This window comes from Phasianus colchicus, chromosome 3 (assembly GCF_987193195.1).
Source record: "Phasianus colchicus chromosome 3, bPhaCol1.hap1.1, whole genome shotgun sequence".
NCBI classification, from domain to species: Eukaryota; Metazoa; Chordata; class Aves; order Galliformes; family Phasianidae; genus Phasianus; species Phasianus colchicus.
This window is the reverse complement of record NC_143438.1, coordinates 61201772-61219697: the sequence shown is the minus strand read 5'-3', so window position 1 is coordinate 61219697 and position 17926 is coordinate 61201772. Positions and strand designations below refer to the sequence as shown.

The 17926-nt window shown below is 42.8% G+C and overlaps 1 protein-coding gene across 1 annotated transcript; it reads left to right on the top strand.

Annotated features, from left to right (window-relative positions):
- Positions 1–1286: 1286 nt before the first annotated feature.
- On the top strand, positions 1287–16145 carry VCPIP1 (valosin containing protein interacting protein 1). Its single transcript, XM_031604886.2, has 3 exons — positions 1287–4207; positions 9831–9917; positions 12560–16145. The coding sequence occupies exons 1-3, from the start codon at positions 1513–1515 to the stop codon at positions 13426–13428; spliced, it is 3651 nt and encodes a 1216-aa protein (XP_031460746.1). The 5' UTR covers positions 1287–1512; the 3' UTR covers positions 13429–16145.
- The last annotated feature ends 1781 nt before the right edge of the window (positions 16146–17926 follow it).

Here is a 17926-nt window from a genome sequence, read left to right as displayed (position 1 = left end):
GGTGGGGCTGCAAGGGTGGCTTCTGTGAGCAGAGCCCAGCACTGTCCCATGTCAGATCAGAGCCACCTCCAGCTGCTCCAGAAGGCATCTGCCACTGCCAGAGCTGAGCCACAAGTGATGTTGGATGTGCTCTGGGAGAACAGATTTAAGGAAGGGAAACACTGCTGGGCAACAGCTGCTGGAAGAAATGGGAGAGAAACAGCCCTGCAGCCATCAAAGTCAGTGCAGGAGGAGGGCAGGAGATGGTCCAGGCATAGAACAGAAGTTCCCTGCAGCCCAGGAGAGGCCCATAGTGGAGAAGGCTGTCCCCCCGCAGCCTATGGACACCATGCAGAGCAGTGCTCCACTGCAGCCATGGAAGAGCCCAGGGGCGGCAGTGGATGTGGCTGAAGAAGCCACAGCCAATGGAGAGCCGCAGCAGGAGCTGTGGGGCCCTGTGCTGGAACAATGCACTCCTGAAGGCTGAGGCCCATGATACAGACCCATGTCAGAGAGGTGCTGGGAGAGCTGAGTCTGTGGGAAGCCCACGGGGGAATGAGCTGGGGAAGGACGGCATGCCATGGGAGGCGCACACACGGAGCAGGGGCAGAGAGTGACTGTGGAGGAGCGGCTGTCCCTGTTTTCCTGTGCTGCTCAGAGGCAGAACAGTGTGGAAGGGAAGGAAGGTGGTTTCAGTTTGCTTTTGGTTCTCATTACTCTCTGTTAGTCATAGGTAATAAACGGCACTGCTCTCCTATGCTGTGCGTTCAGCCCATGACAATAAGCAGTGAGCGATCTCAACCCACGAGCCCTTTCTCACAGCGCGTTCTCCCCCCGTTCCTACGCGGGCAGCGACCGCAGCGCAGTGCAGCTGAGCTGCTCAGGACGTGACACAACCGCAGCGCTGCCCGCAGCGGCGAGCGAGGGCCGCGTCCAGCCGCCCCGCCTGCCCCTCGCCGTCAGCCGGCACCTGCCGGAGCCGGGGGAGGCCGGCGCCGAGGGGAGGTGACGCGTGGCTGTCACCCCGATCCCGGCACGCAGCCTGCAAAACCGCCGAACCGCGCTCTTCTCGACCCCAGCCTCCGCGGCCCACCCGGGACGGACTACCCTTCCCAGCAGCCCCGCGGGGCGGTGCGGCGCGCTCGGCTCGCCCCGCCCCGCGCTCGCCCCGTCCCGCCGCGCTGTACGACGGTCCTCGTAGTCCGCGCTCCGTCCGCGCTGCGGGTCGCGGCGCCGGGGGAGACTACGACTCCCGACGGCCTGCGCGGCGCCGCGCCTGCGCCGTCGGCCTGGAAGTGAGAGAGGCCGTTGCGTTACGGGCAACGGCCGAGGCGGCGGAGCGGCGGCGAGCGGCGGTGCCGGCGGCTTCCGCGTTGGCGGGCGGGGCGGCGGCGGGAGGGCGCTCGGTGGATGGGGCGCTGCGGCCGGCGGCGGTTCCGGCATCCGTCAGGCGCCGGCCGGCGGCCGGGGAGGAGGGGATGAGCCCGTGAGGCGGAGGAGCGCGGGTGGGGCGAGCCCGGCCGGAGCGGAGCGATGTCCCAGCCCCGGCAGCAGCCGCCGCCGCCGCCGTCTCCTCAGCAGCAGCCGCAGCCGCCGCCGCCGGCTGCCGCCAAGAAGCGGGAGCGGCGCATCTTCTCGGGCACCTGCCCCGACCCCAAATGCCAGGCGCGGCTGTTCTTCCCGGCCCACGGGCCGCAGGGCGCCGGCAGCATCGAGTGCACGGACTGCGGGCAGCGGCACGAGCAGCGGCAGCTGCTGGCGGTGGAGGAGGTGACGGACCCCGACCTGGTGCTGCACAACCTGCTGCGGAACGCGCTGCTGGGCGTCAGCGGCGCCGGGCCGCCCCGCAGGAACACCGAGCTCGTCAAGGTGCTGGGCCTCTCCAACTACCACTGCAAGCTGCTGGCCCCCATCCTGGCGCGCTACGGCATGGACAAGCAGACGGGCAAGGCCAAGCTCCTCACGGAGATGAACCAGGGAGACATCTTCGACTGCTCCCTGCTGGGGGACCGCGCCTTCCTCATCGAGCCGGAGCACGTCGAGACCGTCGGCTACGGCAAGGACCGCTCCGGCAGCCTCATCTACCTGCATGACACTCTGGAAGACATCAAGAAGGCCAACAACAGCCAGGAGTGCCTCATTCCCGTCCACGTGGATGGAGACGGCCACTGTCTGGTCCACGCGGTCTCGCGGGCGCTCGTGGGCAGGGAACTGTTCTGGCACGCTCTGCGAGAGAACCTGAAGAAGCATTTTGAGGAGAACCTGAGTCACTACAAGGCGCTCTTCCACGATTTTATCGACGTGGCTGAGTGGGAGGACATCATCAATGAGTGCGACCCGTTGTTTGTTCCTCCGGAAGGTGTGCCCATGGGCCTTAGGAATATTCACATCTTTGGCCTGGCCAATGTGCTTCATCGGCCTATCATCCTGTTAGACTCACTGAGCGGAATGCGAAGCTCCGGAGACTATTCAGCAACATTCCTCCCTGGTCTGGTACCCCTAGAAAAATGTATGGGAAAAGATGGCATGTTGAACAAGCCGATCTGCATCGCCTGGAGTAGTTCAGGACGTAACCATTATATTCCTCTGGTTGGAATAAAAGGTGCTGCTTTACCTAAACTGCCTAGGAAGCTCCTGCCTAAAGCCTGGGGAGTTCCACAAGACCTCATAAAAAAATACATCAAGTTAGAGGAGGACGGTGGTTGTGTTATCGGAGGAGACAGAAGCTTGCAAGATAAGTATTTGATGAGGCTGGTTGCTGCAATGGAGGAAGTTTTCATGAGTAAACACGGTATTCACCCCAGTCTCGTAGCTGATGTGCATCAGTACTTCTACAGAAGGACTGGGGTAATAGGAGTCCAGCCCGAAGAAGTCACGGCAGCTGCCAAAAAAGCAGTGATGGACAACCGCCTTCACAGGTGCCTGATGTGTGGAGCCCTTTCAGAACATCATGTGCCTCCAGAGTGGTTGGCTCCAGGGGGGAAATTGTATAATCTGGCAAAAAATACCCACGGTCAGTTACGGCCTGACAAAAATTACAGCTTTCCCCTGAACAATTTGGTATGTTCTTACAGCCCTGCAAAGGATGTGCTGGTACCAGACTACAGCCTGAGTAGTTTGACTACATGTAACTGGTGTCACAGTAACTTGGTGCGTCGTGTCCGAGAAGATGGCTCTGTTTCGTATTTGGATGGAGACAGAACTAACACTAGGTCTACAGGTGGCAAGTGTGGCTGTGGATTCAAGCACTACTGGGAAGGTAAAGAGTATGATAACCTCCCTGAAGCGTTCCCCATTACTCTTGAGTGGAGTGGAAGAGTGGTGAGAGAGACAGTCTATTGGTTTCAGTACGAAAGTGACACCTCTTTGAACAGCAACGTGTATGATGTTGCCATGAAGCTTGTCACCAAACACTTCCCTGGTGAGTTTGGTAGTGAGATTCTTGTTCAGAAAGTTGTCAACACGATATTGCATCAAACTGCCAAAAAGAACCCTGATGATTATACCCCTGTAAATATTGATGGTGCTCACGCCCAGAGAGCTGGGGAGGTACAGCAAGGACAAGAGTTAGAATCGCAACTTCCAACCAAAATTATTTTGACTGGGCAGAAGACAAAAACTTTGCACAAGGAGGAGTTAAATATGAGCAAAACTGAAAGAACTATTCAGCAGAACATTGCAGACCAGGCCTCTGTGATGCAGAAACGGAAAAGTGAAAAAATAAAACAAGAGCACAAAGGGCAACCGAGGACTGTGTCTCCGGGGGCTGTTCGTGAGGGGCCATCATCTGCACCTGCTACGCCAACAAAAACCCCATATTCACCAACATCTACAAAGGAAAAGAAAATCCGAATAACAACAAATGATGGGAGGCAGTCTATGCTTACTCTGAAGTGCACTACCACTTTCTTGGAACTACAGGAAAGCATAGCTAGAGAGTTTAATATTCCTCCATATTTGCAATGTATTCGCTATGGCTTTCCTCCTAAAGAGCTTTTGCCTCCCAAAGAAGGCATGGAAAATGAACCTGTGCCTTTGCAGCATGGTGACAGAATTGCCATAGAAATCCTGAAAGGTAAGGAGGAGAGCAGCCAGCCTGCTGCAGCACACACAGCCCATGCCGTGAAACATGACGATGTGGCAGTGACCAGTAAAATCTCATCAAAGGAGCTGCAGGAGCAAATTGATAAGGAGATGTACTCTCTGTGTCTTCTAGCAACACTGATGGGTAAGACTGGCTTCAAGTTGTATTTTAAATTGCTTTTTTAAATAGAATTTACAATTTTACAAAATAGTATTACATCCATCTAATCTGTAACTGTGGAAGAGGATAGTGGCTTTATTCCTCTTATTAGAACAACAGTTAATATGCCATCAGTGATTTTTTTTTTTTTTTTTTTTTTAAGTGTTGTTACTTCTTAAAATGTGTATGTCAGGCAGTTGTTCTTTGCTATAAAATCCTCTTGAAACAGTTACTGTTTAGGAGATGGTGTATTTCCTCTTCTGACTGTCTCTCTACTTGTGATATCTGTTTTTCTGGGGTCAGTAAAGCACATATCTGAGGTGTATGTGTGTGAGCTGCATGCTCGCCCTCCTTACATCTCCCGCAGATTACAGGAAATCAGAGTGAGTATGAGAGGGGGGTGTTGCCTGTCTGCTTGTGGGAAGTTTGAGGACTCAATTCTCACCTTTCTAGGATGAAAAGTTGTAGCATTTCTTCCTTCGGGAGTTGTGTTGGTTTAAGCTAATCAATACAACATTTTCTCTGTAGCTGACGTGCTAATTTTGCATCAGGATCTGGTCTTTTTAAGGAGCTGTGAAATGTATCATTTGAGAATGCAAGCAGAGGAGAAACTGAAAGTAGCTAAATGTATATTTGAATCCCGAATGTAGACGTAGGGTGGCAAAGCTGTGCTCATAAATTGTCATTCTCGTAAATGGCCATTAATCATTCAAAACAAATGAACTTCTCCTGGTTGCCTGTGGTTTTATTTTCCTGTTTGGGCTCAGGAGACTTGGGCATTCATTTGTGCGCCAGGCTCTCTGGATAACTAAATATTTTAATTTGGTGACTGACAAAAGACAGCTTTTCTTGGCCTTGCTTTTTTTTTTTTTTTTCCTTCCTCTCCAGCATGTATGAGTGTGCTATTTTGAAATGACTTTTCTTTATTAAGTTGAGCAGTTCTTGCTGTTTAGTAATAGGAAGCAGAACAATAATTACCATTTAGCTATCTAAACAAGTTGAACAGTAATGTTTGTTGCAGTTGTTTTTGTTTAAGAGTGAGACTTCTCTTCTGCTGGAGGGGTTTGGTGTGGCTAAAGCATGTGATGTTTTAGAAACAAAACCATGGCATAATCATAGAGCGACATGTCAGAAGTTCATAATGCAGAACTTTGATTTTTTTTCCAAGCCTGCTTGTTCCCTCCCATACCTCTGGCAAGAAAGAGCATGCTGAGCCACTCTGCACCTCATCCACTGACGTTTGTGCTGCAGTTCCAAAGTGCAGGAGAAGGCTAGGTTGGGTTTCTTGGTTTGAAAATGAAACTCAGAGTGTTTTCCTGTTCTCTTGAAAATGTAACTGGCTTACAAAATACTCTGAAGTGCTTTAAAATATCTTAGTGACTTCAGCATGAAGGTGTCTAATTTTTTTATTATCTTTTTTTTTTTTTTTTTTCTTTTTACATATGCTTATCTATAAAGCATGAGCTGATCTTGTATTCCAGCATCGTTTTTTGTCTCTGGCTGTCATTGCTGTGGGATTTTGCTTGAGAAGCACAGGTTAGAATAGAGTTTACCTCACGCTTCCCTATCCATTTTGTGTTACTAGCACAACTAAAAGTGGTAGCAAACCATTGACCAACTAGTTCTAACAATGTGTGCAGCTATTGAGTAAGGTGCTATATTTATGTAGTTGCTTTTCACATCAGGGCGTCATTTTCCTTCAGCAATACTTGTGGAAAAGATCCAGGCAGCCAACTACTTCCTATTGTTATTTTTCAGATGAGAGACAAGCTTTAAAAACTCCAAATCATTACACTTTCATAATAGGGTTCAGGTGCCAGTTCCTCAGCTGCTGTATTCAGCCTTTCTGGGACAAGAAACCACAGTGTTCCTCAGTTGTGTGTTAAAGAATAGTGCTGTGGAGTTTTGAGAGTCAGAGTATCCTGTGTGCTCTAGCTGTAACTTGTATTTGTTAAGTGTTCATCTAACATGGTCAGATGAGAACATGCATCTCTCCTCTGCTATTCAACGAGCTTTGGATCAGACTTTTTCTGTTTTGTTCCTCTCCCCACCAAGTGCCCATAGTGAAAGTTTGTATTCAGAGTTCTATAGCTACTCATTCTGGATGTTTAAAAGATATGATTACATACAGAGCCTTCTCTTGTCTGAATAGATGTTTCTTTCCTATTTTAGTTACTAAGACTTTTCTGGTTTCAGCTAGCTAACTCATTAAAATTTGAAACCTTGGTATTTTGTTTTTATGCATATCAGTTGAAAATGAGCTTTGGGAAATCAGATACTGTAATTTCAGAACTACTACATATTAATACTGACTTTTTTTTAAGCTTTCTCCCCTGTTTTTCTTTAGCTCAAAATATACAATCGTCAAGGAAATCACTACAGGAAGTTTAATTCTGCATTAACATAGTAAAAACATAGTATTTTCAAACTGATGTAATTACATCCATGCAAAATCACCTGGATGTGTGCAAGCCAAATATGAATCTATTTTGGTCAGTTGTTTTTGCATTGATAAATCCATCGGTGCATGTGAAATCCAAAGAACCAGGTTTAAATTAAGAATATTGACTGATACCAGGATTTGCTTGGATTTAAACCGCCTGTCTTAGTGCCAGCTGTAGTTCCCTGTAACCTGTGCTTATCAGCTGAACTTTTGGTTTATTTTGCACTCCTGCATGTCTCCTCTGCTGTGCAAAGTGATGGTCTCAGGCATGGACTGGCAGAGGTTAGTGGACACCTGCTCCTCAAAGCAGTGCATGGAGCGTGCTTGTGGGTAGAGTACTCTTTGTTTGTTGCCATTCCTCATGTTGTGGGGCTGAGCTCTGGTCTGAGGGAGTGTGTGCTGTGGTGAGAATAGTGTGGAGAAAATCATCTCTGATAAATGCAGCATCTGCAGGGAGTTTCTAATCTAAGTGATCTCCCAACTGAACTTGTGGCCTGTAAGCGTCTTGCACTGTAGACAAAACCAAAACAAACAGCGAAACCCAAATGGGAGCAAAGATGTGTAGACCTCAAACACAGTCCAGTTCAATCCTACCCAGTAGTTACTCGAGTCTGGGAAAGTCCAGTTGCAATTGCTTTGGTTATTTTTGGTGTTCCAATCTGAGATCTCTATCAAAACAGTGTAGGTTTTTTGTGTTTCTTTCGGTGGCTGATGCTTTTGTTTCTTGAGCCCTTCTCTCCATACTTTCCAGCATGTAGTCCTTGTTAGTGTTGCATCAAAGGCTGTCTAAACAATAGTGCTTCTCTGGTGCAAGGTTTGAAAAAGCCTGCCTGGAGCATACAGATATAATTTCTTCTTGGAGAATGCCTCTAATTTATAAAACTAGGCCTTTACTGAAGGCCTAGCGGGGGTCTTGTAGGAACCCTGCCATAAAAATGGGTTGCTAAATGCAGCAGCACAGGAGCCTGCAAATAGAGTCAGCCACTGTGGCTGCTGGCTGTGGCTTCCCCAAGCTAAAGCAAACTGAAAACTGTTTTACTGCTTATCAGTGTAGTGGTTATTTTGGTTCCTGTGTGCAGTATTTAAACTGACAAAAGGAAGACTTCAGGTTGCTGCTGCTTGAGGGGAAAGCAAAGAGCCACAGCTGTGATAGTGTGGAGCTATTGCATAGGGAGATGTCTATTTCCAAATGTAAATGAGAACAGGGATGCAGGATAGCAGTGAGCCTCTTTTGAAATGGCAAAGGAATAGGAATAGATATTCTCATCAGTGATTTCCCTCCCTCTGTGCAGCTGTATGAAAAAGAGGGAAGCTGTGGCAGTTGTGAGGAGGACAAAAGATTGCTCCCTTGAGCTGTCTTTAGTGAGGTCAGTGAGAGCTTAGGAGGAGCTTTGAATTTGTGAGTGAATTCAGAAGTGGGGGTTGTCAGGGTAAGGTCAAAAGATAAGACACCCCTCTTAGTAGGTCAGGGGAGTAAGGAAGTAGCAGGTGGTTTGTTGGCTGCGTGCTCTTTCTGGGAAGTGGATGTCTGACCGGATCCATCTGTTGTTTTAGTGCTTAGTTGGTGAATCTCTGAGCTTGATGTGTGAAAGAACGGGATGAAATGGCATGTAATGCTTTAATAGAATATGTTTATGATGAACCAGATTGTGTAGGGCTCCTTTGTGTATGATACCTAAAGCAAAAGCAGGAAGGTGTGCTGTCCTTTTTTATAGAGAATGGGGTCTTGAATAACGCCTGGAGTGGAGAGGAGAGTGGCAGAAGTATTCTGCTGGGGAGCACAGCAAGCAGGGAGTGCACAGGAGGCCCTGCCTGGCAAGGAAGGGAGCTTGGAAAGTTGGGCAATAATGTAAAGGTCTCTGTAGCACAAGGCAACACATAGTGCTGCTGCTGTGGTGGTCACCTGGCCTCTTACCTGAGGTGGTGGCTAGCACGGTAGCTGCAGGTAACCTTGTGGGATGTGCACTGAACAAAAGGGAAGAAAGGATTCATTCAGTATATTAAGCACATGTAAGCTATAGCTTCTATTTTGCCCTTAACAACAAGCGAAGAAATTTAGATGGATATTTTGCATCCTCGTGCTTTCCAACTGTCTATATTCCATGTAGTAACTACATCCTCTGATTTTAGTTGATTATTTACATTTCCCCATTTTAATAGAAAACTGAGACAAATGGTTATTGAGAACTTAATGCCTACAAAGGATGTAATTTCTATTTCAAGTATCTCAATACTTTCCCGGATGGCTTGATATGAAGTGAGGAAAAACATTTTTGAATGAATGAGTATCCTTTAATTTTTCTGCGTCAGGAGGATGGAACTTGCTAGCATTTGCACTACTTTGTCACTACACCATGTGTTGTTTCTGCAAGGCAGGTGAATGGTTAGCAAAATGAGGAGGAGAGCATAGGTTAAAGTGCAGCTCTTACCTCATTTATTAGGTGCTCTGTCAGGTCAATGCTATTGTCATCATAGTCAAATTGCTCAGTTCTTCACATGCCTTACAGTATTCTAGAGTGTTTTTTATTTTATTTTATTCTTGTTCATTTTTAAATAAACTTCCAGCAACGTTTAAAGTTGTCACATTTCAATGCCATTTCTGGCATCTTTGAAAACTGCAAGTTCTGTGGGGCTGGTGGGTCCCCAGAATTGCTGTTTCATTTGTATGTGCCCAGAAGAGCACAGCGTGGCCACAGCTCCTGCCCAGCTGCCTGCATGGAGACCAGTGCTGCAGCTGCAGGGTGAAGCCTGTACAGCAACTATGTAATGGAGACATGGTTGGGGAAAGGTGTACGGATATACAACTGACATGCAAGGATATGTACTTGAATTCTGGAAGAGTCTTAGTGATTTTCTAGCATGAGGAATAGGATAGGGACTTGAGTTTACAGCCTGGCAAAGAACCAGGCGCTGCAGCTTGGATCAAATCAAATTTGGGAACCTTTGTACTAGAACCTAAGAGGTTTGTCTGCAGACTGTGGTTTTCTTGAAAGCTGCTCAGGTGTCCTGGGTTCCTGTTGTATAAGTTGCAATAACAATTCAAATTCTTAATTGCATTTACAAGCGAGGATTCAGTTTTTACTCAAGCAGTTATGTTTTCCAACTATTGCCTATAAACTTAAAATAAGAGCGTTTAATTCTAGTGATTGTGTTTGCCTTTTACAGGAGAAGACGTCTGGTCCTATGCAAAGGGACTTCCTCAATTGTTTCAGCAGGGTGGAGTATTCTACAGCATAATGAAGAAAACCACAGGTATTTTTTTGTTTTTGGTTTTTTTCCCCCTTTGTTTGTCTGTTTTCAAACCTTTAACACTGTAAATTGTTGTTTATTGGCATGGTACATCTTTACTTTTTGTAATATTGTAAGACTCCTTGTACGACTGGGGAATTGGATGACGGCTGGTTCATTCAACTTAAATGTCTTGCAAATAACCATGCATCTCTATTTAAAGATACTGACTTGGATGAACAACTTCCAGCAACTGGAAAGATAAAAAAAAAAACAAGAAAAAGTCATAGTCTGTTCCTATTATGCATTTAAACACTTGCTGATCAAGAGTTCATCTTTTTAGTCTGCTTCTTATTAGGTATTTTATACAGGATTAGTGGATGTTTGAAGTGGTTGGTTAAGTTTGCTTTTTGTATTCTTCAGATTGTTGTTCAAAAGGAAAGCTACCCATCTGCTTGTGTAGATAAATATCTCATTTTGGGCTGTATGTGGAATAATGTAGCAAACAATTACAGTATTTAATATATTAGATTTGAGATGGCTGTAAAGACTAACATCTGATTCTTTTCAAAGCATTTAGTATGGAGTTCTTTCCTTCATTTGAAGTTTATTTTCTTGTTGAAGCCTTTGCAATTCTGGCTTAGCTCTTTTGGTTTCATCTGTTATAAAGCTTCCTTGGCTGGTTTCTTACTGCCCCTAAGCAGTTTTATCAACTTAACCTTGGTTATTTTTGGAAACAGGTGTTTTATCACATCATTTGTGTTACGTTTGCAATAATTAAAATGTGTCATGTTCTCACTGCATGCTGCATCTCACTGAATTACTAGCCTGAGAAATAAAATGGGCCTGCAGGTGTCTTACAGCGAATCTGCTTTGTTTTAGTTCTCTTCCTATTACTAAGCTTGTGCAGTATAGGTTTTATATTGTTTGTGGTAAGTGATTTAGCTTAAACGATGCCCAATTCTGGACTGATTAATGACTGGCTGGATCTGAGAGCCTGAAACAAATGCAAGAGATGTTAACCCAGCTAGTCATTAACTCACAGAAAATGCCTGGCTTAAAAGTTATTTTTGCCACCTGACGTTGTAAGAACTAAGGCTGTGGGAGGTGACGTTCTGTGTTTGAATGTTATTGCATTTCTGTTTGTTCAGATATCTTGTACTGCTGACACTTTGGTAGGGAGAACTATGATTTCAGCATTAAGATACTTGCATGATTTTAGCATTTTTATAAACTACTTAATTTCCACATCAAACAGTGATGTGCAACTTTTTTTTTTTTTTTTCACATCAAGAAGCTCCTTACATGTTTGTAATGTTTTGTTTAATGCAGTGATGCCATTATTATACTGAATATTTGGAGCAAAGCTGTCCATCAAGTATAGGTACTATTAATTGATTCAAGTTCGATTTAGCAGATATAGTTTGAGATCTCATTTGGTTTTCAGGACTGGTCATAGAAGCTCTTACAGTGCTCTCTTTTGCAAGTGAAGGTTGAGTTGATAAATTAATGTTGTTCGGTTTTGTTCTTCAGGCTAACTTAGGTGGTTGGAGTTAAACCACCTGTAGTTTAACTGTAGTTAAACTCTGTAGTGTGTTTTGGCTGGTTGGCTATCGGTTCCCAGGGATATGTAAACACAGGAACTCTGTCTGAAGTTCTTGAAATAAAGAAAATATCTGTAGATTCTCTGCAGTTGTAGGAATGTGTGAGTTGGAAGCCTTGGAGGCAGAACTGGACCGGTTATTTGGGTAATCAGCATAAATACTGTTTAAGTACATTTATGTTATTTGAGTGACCTTTATATTGATGCTTAGAATATTTGTTTTGACTCCATTTTGGATTACATAGAAAAAGGGTTTTGTTGACATCTTCTACTCTGTGCAATTCCTGGTGGTTATTTTTTTTTAGTGATTAAAAAACTGGAAAACTGATCTTTTTCTTTGAGACAGCTGTTTCAGAACTGAAATCTTCCTAGTGAACTCTCAATTTTAGCACATCTGTCAAAACAGAAGTAGAATAATGAAATAAAATAATGTCTCATGTTTGTTTTGTAAAGGTTGATACTTACAGTCTCTAGGACTACTGAGCATAGTAAGTTTGAAAAGTTTTTTTTTTTTAATCTAGCAGCACTTTTTCTCTGAGAAGGCAAGAAATAAGGAATACCAGCTTGTTCAGCTTTAGTGTAGTTGTACACACCAAAACCCTGCTATTTTAACTAGTACAGAAGGGATCTTAATACTTCTCCAGATTCAAAATGTACAGTGATTTGAAATGTGCCCTCTTTGGATATTTCTCATTGGTGGGTTTTGGGGTTTTTTGGGGGGGGTCAGCAGCAAGCTCTGGGTGCTGATGGTTTTTGGCTTTCCTGGTATTACTGCAAGCTGATATGTTTCTTCAACTTCTGTTGCATTAGACCTGCAGGTCCTCTCAAGTTGGTTATTTTATTCAGTAGTACTGCAATCCTGTCAGTTCATTAGAATCAGCATAGCAAGCAGCAATGCTGTGAATGGTGACATCATGTGGCTGTAGTTGTTTTTCCCCAACAGCAAAAAGTTTGTTTTCTCTGGTTTGAACGCAATAATTTTAAGTACAGAATTGCTGTGTGTTCTGAGCGTGCCTTTAAAATATGGCAACTTTTTGAATAACTTTTTTTTTAATCTTTATAGGTTTGGTTGATGGCAAGCACTGTACTTTTCCACATCTGCCTGGTAAAAACTTTGTGTACAACGCGGCCGAAGATCGATTAGAGCTGTGTGTGGATGCTGCTGGGCACTTTCCTATCGGTCCTGATGTCGAAGACTTGGTTAAAGAGGCCTTAAGTCAAGTGCGAGCAGAAGCTACTTCACGGAGCAGGGAAGCAAGTCCATCTCATGGAATGCTGAAGCTGGGTAGTGGTGGAGTAGTGAAAAAGAAATCTGAACAGCTACATAACATAACTGCATTTCAAGGAAAGGGCCATTCGCTAGGAACTGCATCTGGTAGTCAACAACATGATCAAAGAGCCAGGGAAACACCACTTTTAAGAAAGCATAGTACAGAAACAGACTTCAGTCCTGCTAAAATTGAGCCTTCTATATTCCTAGGTGCTTCTGGTAAGAGTGAGCTGATCCGAATAGCTCCTGGAGTTGTGACAATGAGAGACAGCAGGCAGCTCGACCCTACTTTGATTGAGGCACAGAGAAAAAAGTTGCAGGAAATGATCTCCTCTATTCAGGCTTCAATGGATAGACATTTGCGGGATCAGAATACAGAGCAGTCAGCATCAGTTGATGTATCTCAAAGAAAAGTAGAGGCAGTGAGTTCAACTGCTAAAACTGGGAGCTTTCAGGCTGGCTTGCCTGAACCGTTTTCTGCACCGGGTGGTACTGAACACTTGAATATTGAGTCAGCTGGTGATAACATGGTGAATTCTGTGGGAACAACTTTCCCTGCAAGGTCTAAAGCACAAAAGGGAAATTCTGTTGAGGAGCTTGAGGAGATGGATAGTCAAGATGCAGGAATTACTAATGTAACTGAGCCAATGGATCACTCTTGATAGATTAAAATCTAATAAGGGTAGAAGAAATTACTGTTCAAATGTAATGTTTATTGGCTGGGCCACACAAAGTGATTAGTTATTAAATCTTGTACGTATGTCAAAAAATTATATCATCTTATTCAGTGCATGATAAGCAAGTGTGTGATTGGCAATAGCTTTTAATATTACCATACTGCTACCCAGGCTGGCTCTGTTACCTGTAAATTAGTTATTAGGAAATGCACTGAGATGAATATCTGCTGTAATGTGGGTTATTGGAAGTTCTTTATAATTTTTAATTCCATGTAAGTCTTAAAATTTAAGCCCATGCGAGATTCTTACCGTGCTAGTTGAGGCTACTGGAAAGGCGAAACCAGGCAAAACTAGAAACTTGACAAGGTTAATCCTATCCCAGGTACTTAATTCCACTCAAGAATACACTATAAACATGAGCTACACATAAAAAGCAATTGAAACTAAACTTGTCTTAAATTTTACAGTATGACATATACATTTCTTTAATTACATTGTACTGGCACTTCCTCAGATGTAAAAAAAATTTCATTCACACAGTTGTATACACTTGTCAGAAATCTTGAAGTAAGTGTAACTGTAGTCAATTCTAATTTCTGCATATGTCAGTTTAAGCAAGTTAAGAAAGTGTATGGTGAAGATAAAGTGAACATGGTGTGGTTATGCATGGCTGTCTGATCCAACACAGCCATTTTGATGCTTTGTTATATTTCCTCCCAAATACTGAGCTGGTTCAAATGTTTTATGACTTTTAATACAACAGCAGGAGAGAAGTTGGCAATTGTAAGAAAAAAACAAAAGTTCATTAGCAAATCAGTTTCTCTTAAAAGGCTTCAATTACTAGCATTGGTCAGTAACTGGCAAAAAAAAACAAAAACAAACAAACAAAAAAAAAACAACAAAGAACCCAAACAAATAATGGCTGCCCTCTTCAGAGCAAATTAGCGATTTACTGGAAGGAAATGATTCTCTCAAGCATTTGTTAATAGTTGAGCTTTTGGAAGCTAGCTGTTTACTCAGTGACAACAAGGAATGTAACAAGGAATACATGTGTTTCATTGGCCATAAAGACTACCCATCTCGATTGGCTTCAATTTGGGATGCAGGTTTCCCTGTGTCTGTAATATTATAGCTGGTATCCACATAAGTAGAGTGTTCATCAGACCTGCAGTGCTAATTTTTAAGAAGGAGCCATTACGCTTGCTCCCTAAGGATGGAATGTTTATCTGATAATTGCACTTTGCTTCCTATCTTCATAGTCACATTTAAGTGCACTATTGTTGCTTCTTCTAATGGTAAAATAACATTGAATGGATGAAAGATGTTAATACAGCTTCAAAGGAATTAAGAGCATTTAAGATATTGAAGTCAGTGTTTGTGCACATGTGGGTTTTTACCAGTTCAGAAATGTTTGTATTGTATATGTTTGTATTCAGAAAAGTCTTCACTTTTTACATTTCTAATCACTTAAACTGTTCTGAGCGTTAGTGTGCAAAATACCCCATGAGGATTTATTTTTGTATGTTTAAAAAAAAAAAATAACTGATGTGATCCACTTAAAGGATAGCCCCCCCATTTTGTTGACGTAAATTTGAATTTCTCTCTTGACTAACTTCTTATGCAGAGGGAGTGAATATGTAACAATTTATAGGTATAGGTACTTATAGGTAAAATAGAAGAATCACATTTTCACAAATAAATGCAAAAACTGAAGGCCTCAAATCTGTAAGTTAGTGACTTGGCAACTTGAAATCTATAAAGTAATCTGGCACACCAGAACCAACCTTGCTGATGCATTGATTAACTGGCAGTGCTTATTCAATGAGAAACAGGATGCACATGCAGCAGCTGGAAGCTTGCCACGACTTCTGAAAACAGTTAGTCTCCCATGAATCAGTCTAGCTGTCTGAAGGCTATTTCTGTATATAAAATGTTGAGCAGAGGATTGTGCTTTGTCACAGCTTGAGCTTTAGAAAAGTCTGGCAGTGGAGCGTTCCTGGGAAGGAACTTAAGTGAGGAGGGGCTGAGGGGAAGGAGTCACCTGAATCGTTTGCGTTTTAGAGAAGACTGCTATCACTTTGACACTTTCAACCTTTCCTTTAGAAAATTCCTCAGTTAAAAATAAATATGAGCACTGTATATGAGAGAATTTTAATTTTGAAATAAATTGAAATATTTATTGCACATTATCCTTATTCCAAGGAAAGGTGCTTACTTTAATGCCTTTGTGGTAAGGGTGCAGAAGTTTGTGTGCCTTTTACTGTGTAAAGAGGAAGGCTTGGTTTGCTTTTGACATGCTTCCCATTTCAGCAGTAACTTGATACTTTCAATCTTAACTAAATAGAAGTAGACACGGATAATAGCTCTGCTTGACTCACACCTACTGTCATCTCTGAGATCCACTAATTTCACATAGATCAGAATTCTCCAGTTCCTAAAACAAAATCGTCTCACAAAGGAATGGTAAAATGGTGTCAAAATTACATCTGCTGAAATGAACTCTTTTGGTGTCATGTAGGATTGTGCATTTTTTGGTGCAGTGTTCTTATTTCACATAGCTTTCTCACGCATTTAAATATTAGTGTTTTTGAGAAAGATGGCTTTTGATACTCTCAAGTAAGGCTAAGCTTCATCTACATGCTGGCAAGATGTGTAACTGTACAGGAGAAGTGAAATAAAGAACACTGAAGTGTAAATTTGAACAGATGTTTCCTTTAATTGCTTCCAGTGGATGCAGTTGTAATTTGAAGTGAATCAGTGTGCCTGTATAAGCACCCACGTGCGTGTTAACTTCCCTGTTAGAGTCAGGAAAACTGTGGTGGGGTACGAGGGCACGGAAGGTGTTGACTCACTGTGGGTGTGAAGCCCCCTGTGAACAGGGCTTCTGAAATGACTTGAAATGTACACCTTTCTCCTAAACAGCAGGAACAAAAAACATCCAGCCCAACTTCTTGCTGCAGTGTTACCTCTGGATTTAGGCTGTGGCTCTACATTCTCTTTGAGCGCTTACCTTGCTTACTTTCTTGGCTAGGGGCCAACCACTTTTTGATACAGCATCTCATGACAAAGAAGATATAAATTACTTGAACATTTTAAAATTTACTATGGCTTAATAGGTGTAACCTAAATGAGAGATGACTACTGAAAATACGGGCCCAGTACAACAACCCCACTACCCAACAACAGCAAAAAACAAACAAAAATCTAAATGGGAACCCCCAGGAGAATGAATTGGAATGAATCATTTGGAGGTTTTGGAGGCAAATGCAAGAGTTTTACTACTTAAAACGCCTTAGTTAGTAAGGTTGATTTTTTTTTTTTTTTTTTTTTTAATAGTCCTGTTTCTCTGAGAATTACTTGAATTTCAGCGAAGAGCAAAGAAACAGCAACTTCTTAAATGAAATAACATAAATCCACTTGGGATGTCCTCAGTGTTACGGACATGAAAAAGCAGCGTATTGTGGTTACAATATGCACGATGTGAAGTAGACACAGTCTCCAAAAGAACATGCCAGCAGCTTCACAAAGGCACAGTGCTGCAAGGCTGTCTACTAACAGCCCTATGCATACACAACGGGCCAACTTTCCACAGGAAAATATTTCATTTAAAATCTTTGAAGAAGTAGAACCCATTATTGCTGTCACAGGGTTAGCAGAGCTCATTGCTGCTTTCTCAGTTTCTTGTGGAAATGTCAGTTAATGAAATTGGGGGTATGCTTACAGTTGGGAGAGTTATGCTTGGGCTGAAATGTAAGGAATCAAAATTGATGATTTTAAGAAGATTCCCCTCTTATCTCCATGTTTGGTTGGCTCCCATTTTTAAAAGAGCAAATTTACATGCTTTTCTAAAAATAACATGAGTTTGATCCTACCCTTTAAAAAATAAAAAAGAAACAGCCAACAGTAACAAAATAGAGATTTCTTTGTTTTGCTTGTGAATATCAGTTTAACTTCTTAAAATTGAAGAAGCTGCTTATGATCTTTAGAATGCAGGATTCCCTCTGAGCCCTTATGCCTGCGGTTGAGCAATAAAAGGTTGGAGTGAGTGGTATTTTCAGAATTATTTTGTTTAACGGGGATTATTGTTAAGAAATGAAAGAGTGCACTTTTAGGAGGGAATGCTATTTAAAATGTATAAATAAGAATTAATAGTGTATATATTTAAACAAATCTTTTTAAACAGTAGGTGCTTTACGTGTTGACTTAAAAAGAAACTAGCATAGAAATGATACCATCTTCACAGCACTGGCTGTTATCCAGCATACTTTGGTTTTGTTTTGTTTGTGATTGCTGTACTAATTATATTTGATTTTTTTATTTGTAATGTAACAATAGTGTATTATAACAGTATATAGTGTATTATATTACACTTCACTGTACAGTATTTGGAATTTTCTTTGATTGCTATATTAAAACTGTAAGTTAAAACATTTGCTTTGGCTTTATAAGATGCAACTTTTATCTAGCCTTTCTCACAATAGCC

Excerpts from the sequence above, each read along its gene's own strand:
- VCPIP1 (XM_031604886.2), top strand. The coding sequence starts at position 1,513 with ATGTCCCAGCCCCGGCAGCAGCCGCCGCCGCCGCCGTCTCCTCAGCAG. Across the intron at positions 4,208-9,830 it reads TCTTCTAGCAACACTGATGG|GAGAAGACGTCTGGTCCTAT; the intron begins GTAAGACTGGCT and ends TGCCTTTTACAG. Across the intron at positions 9,918-12,559 it reads CATAATGAAGAAAACCACAG|GTTTGGTTGATGGCAAGCAC; the intron begins GTATTTTTTTGT and ends TAATCTTTATAG.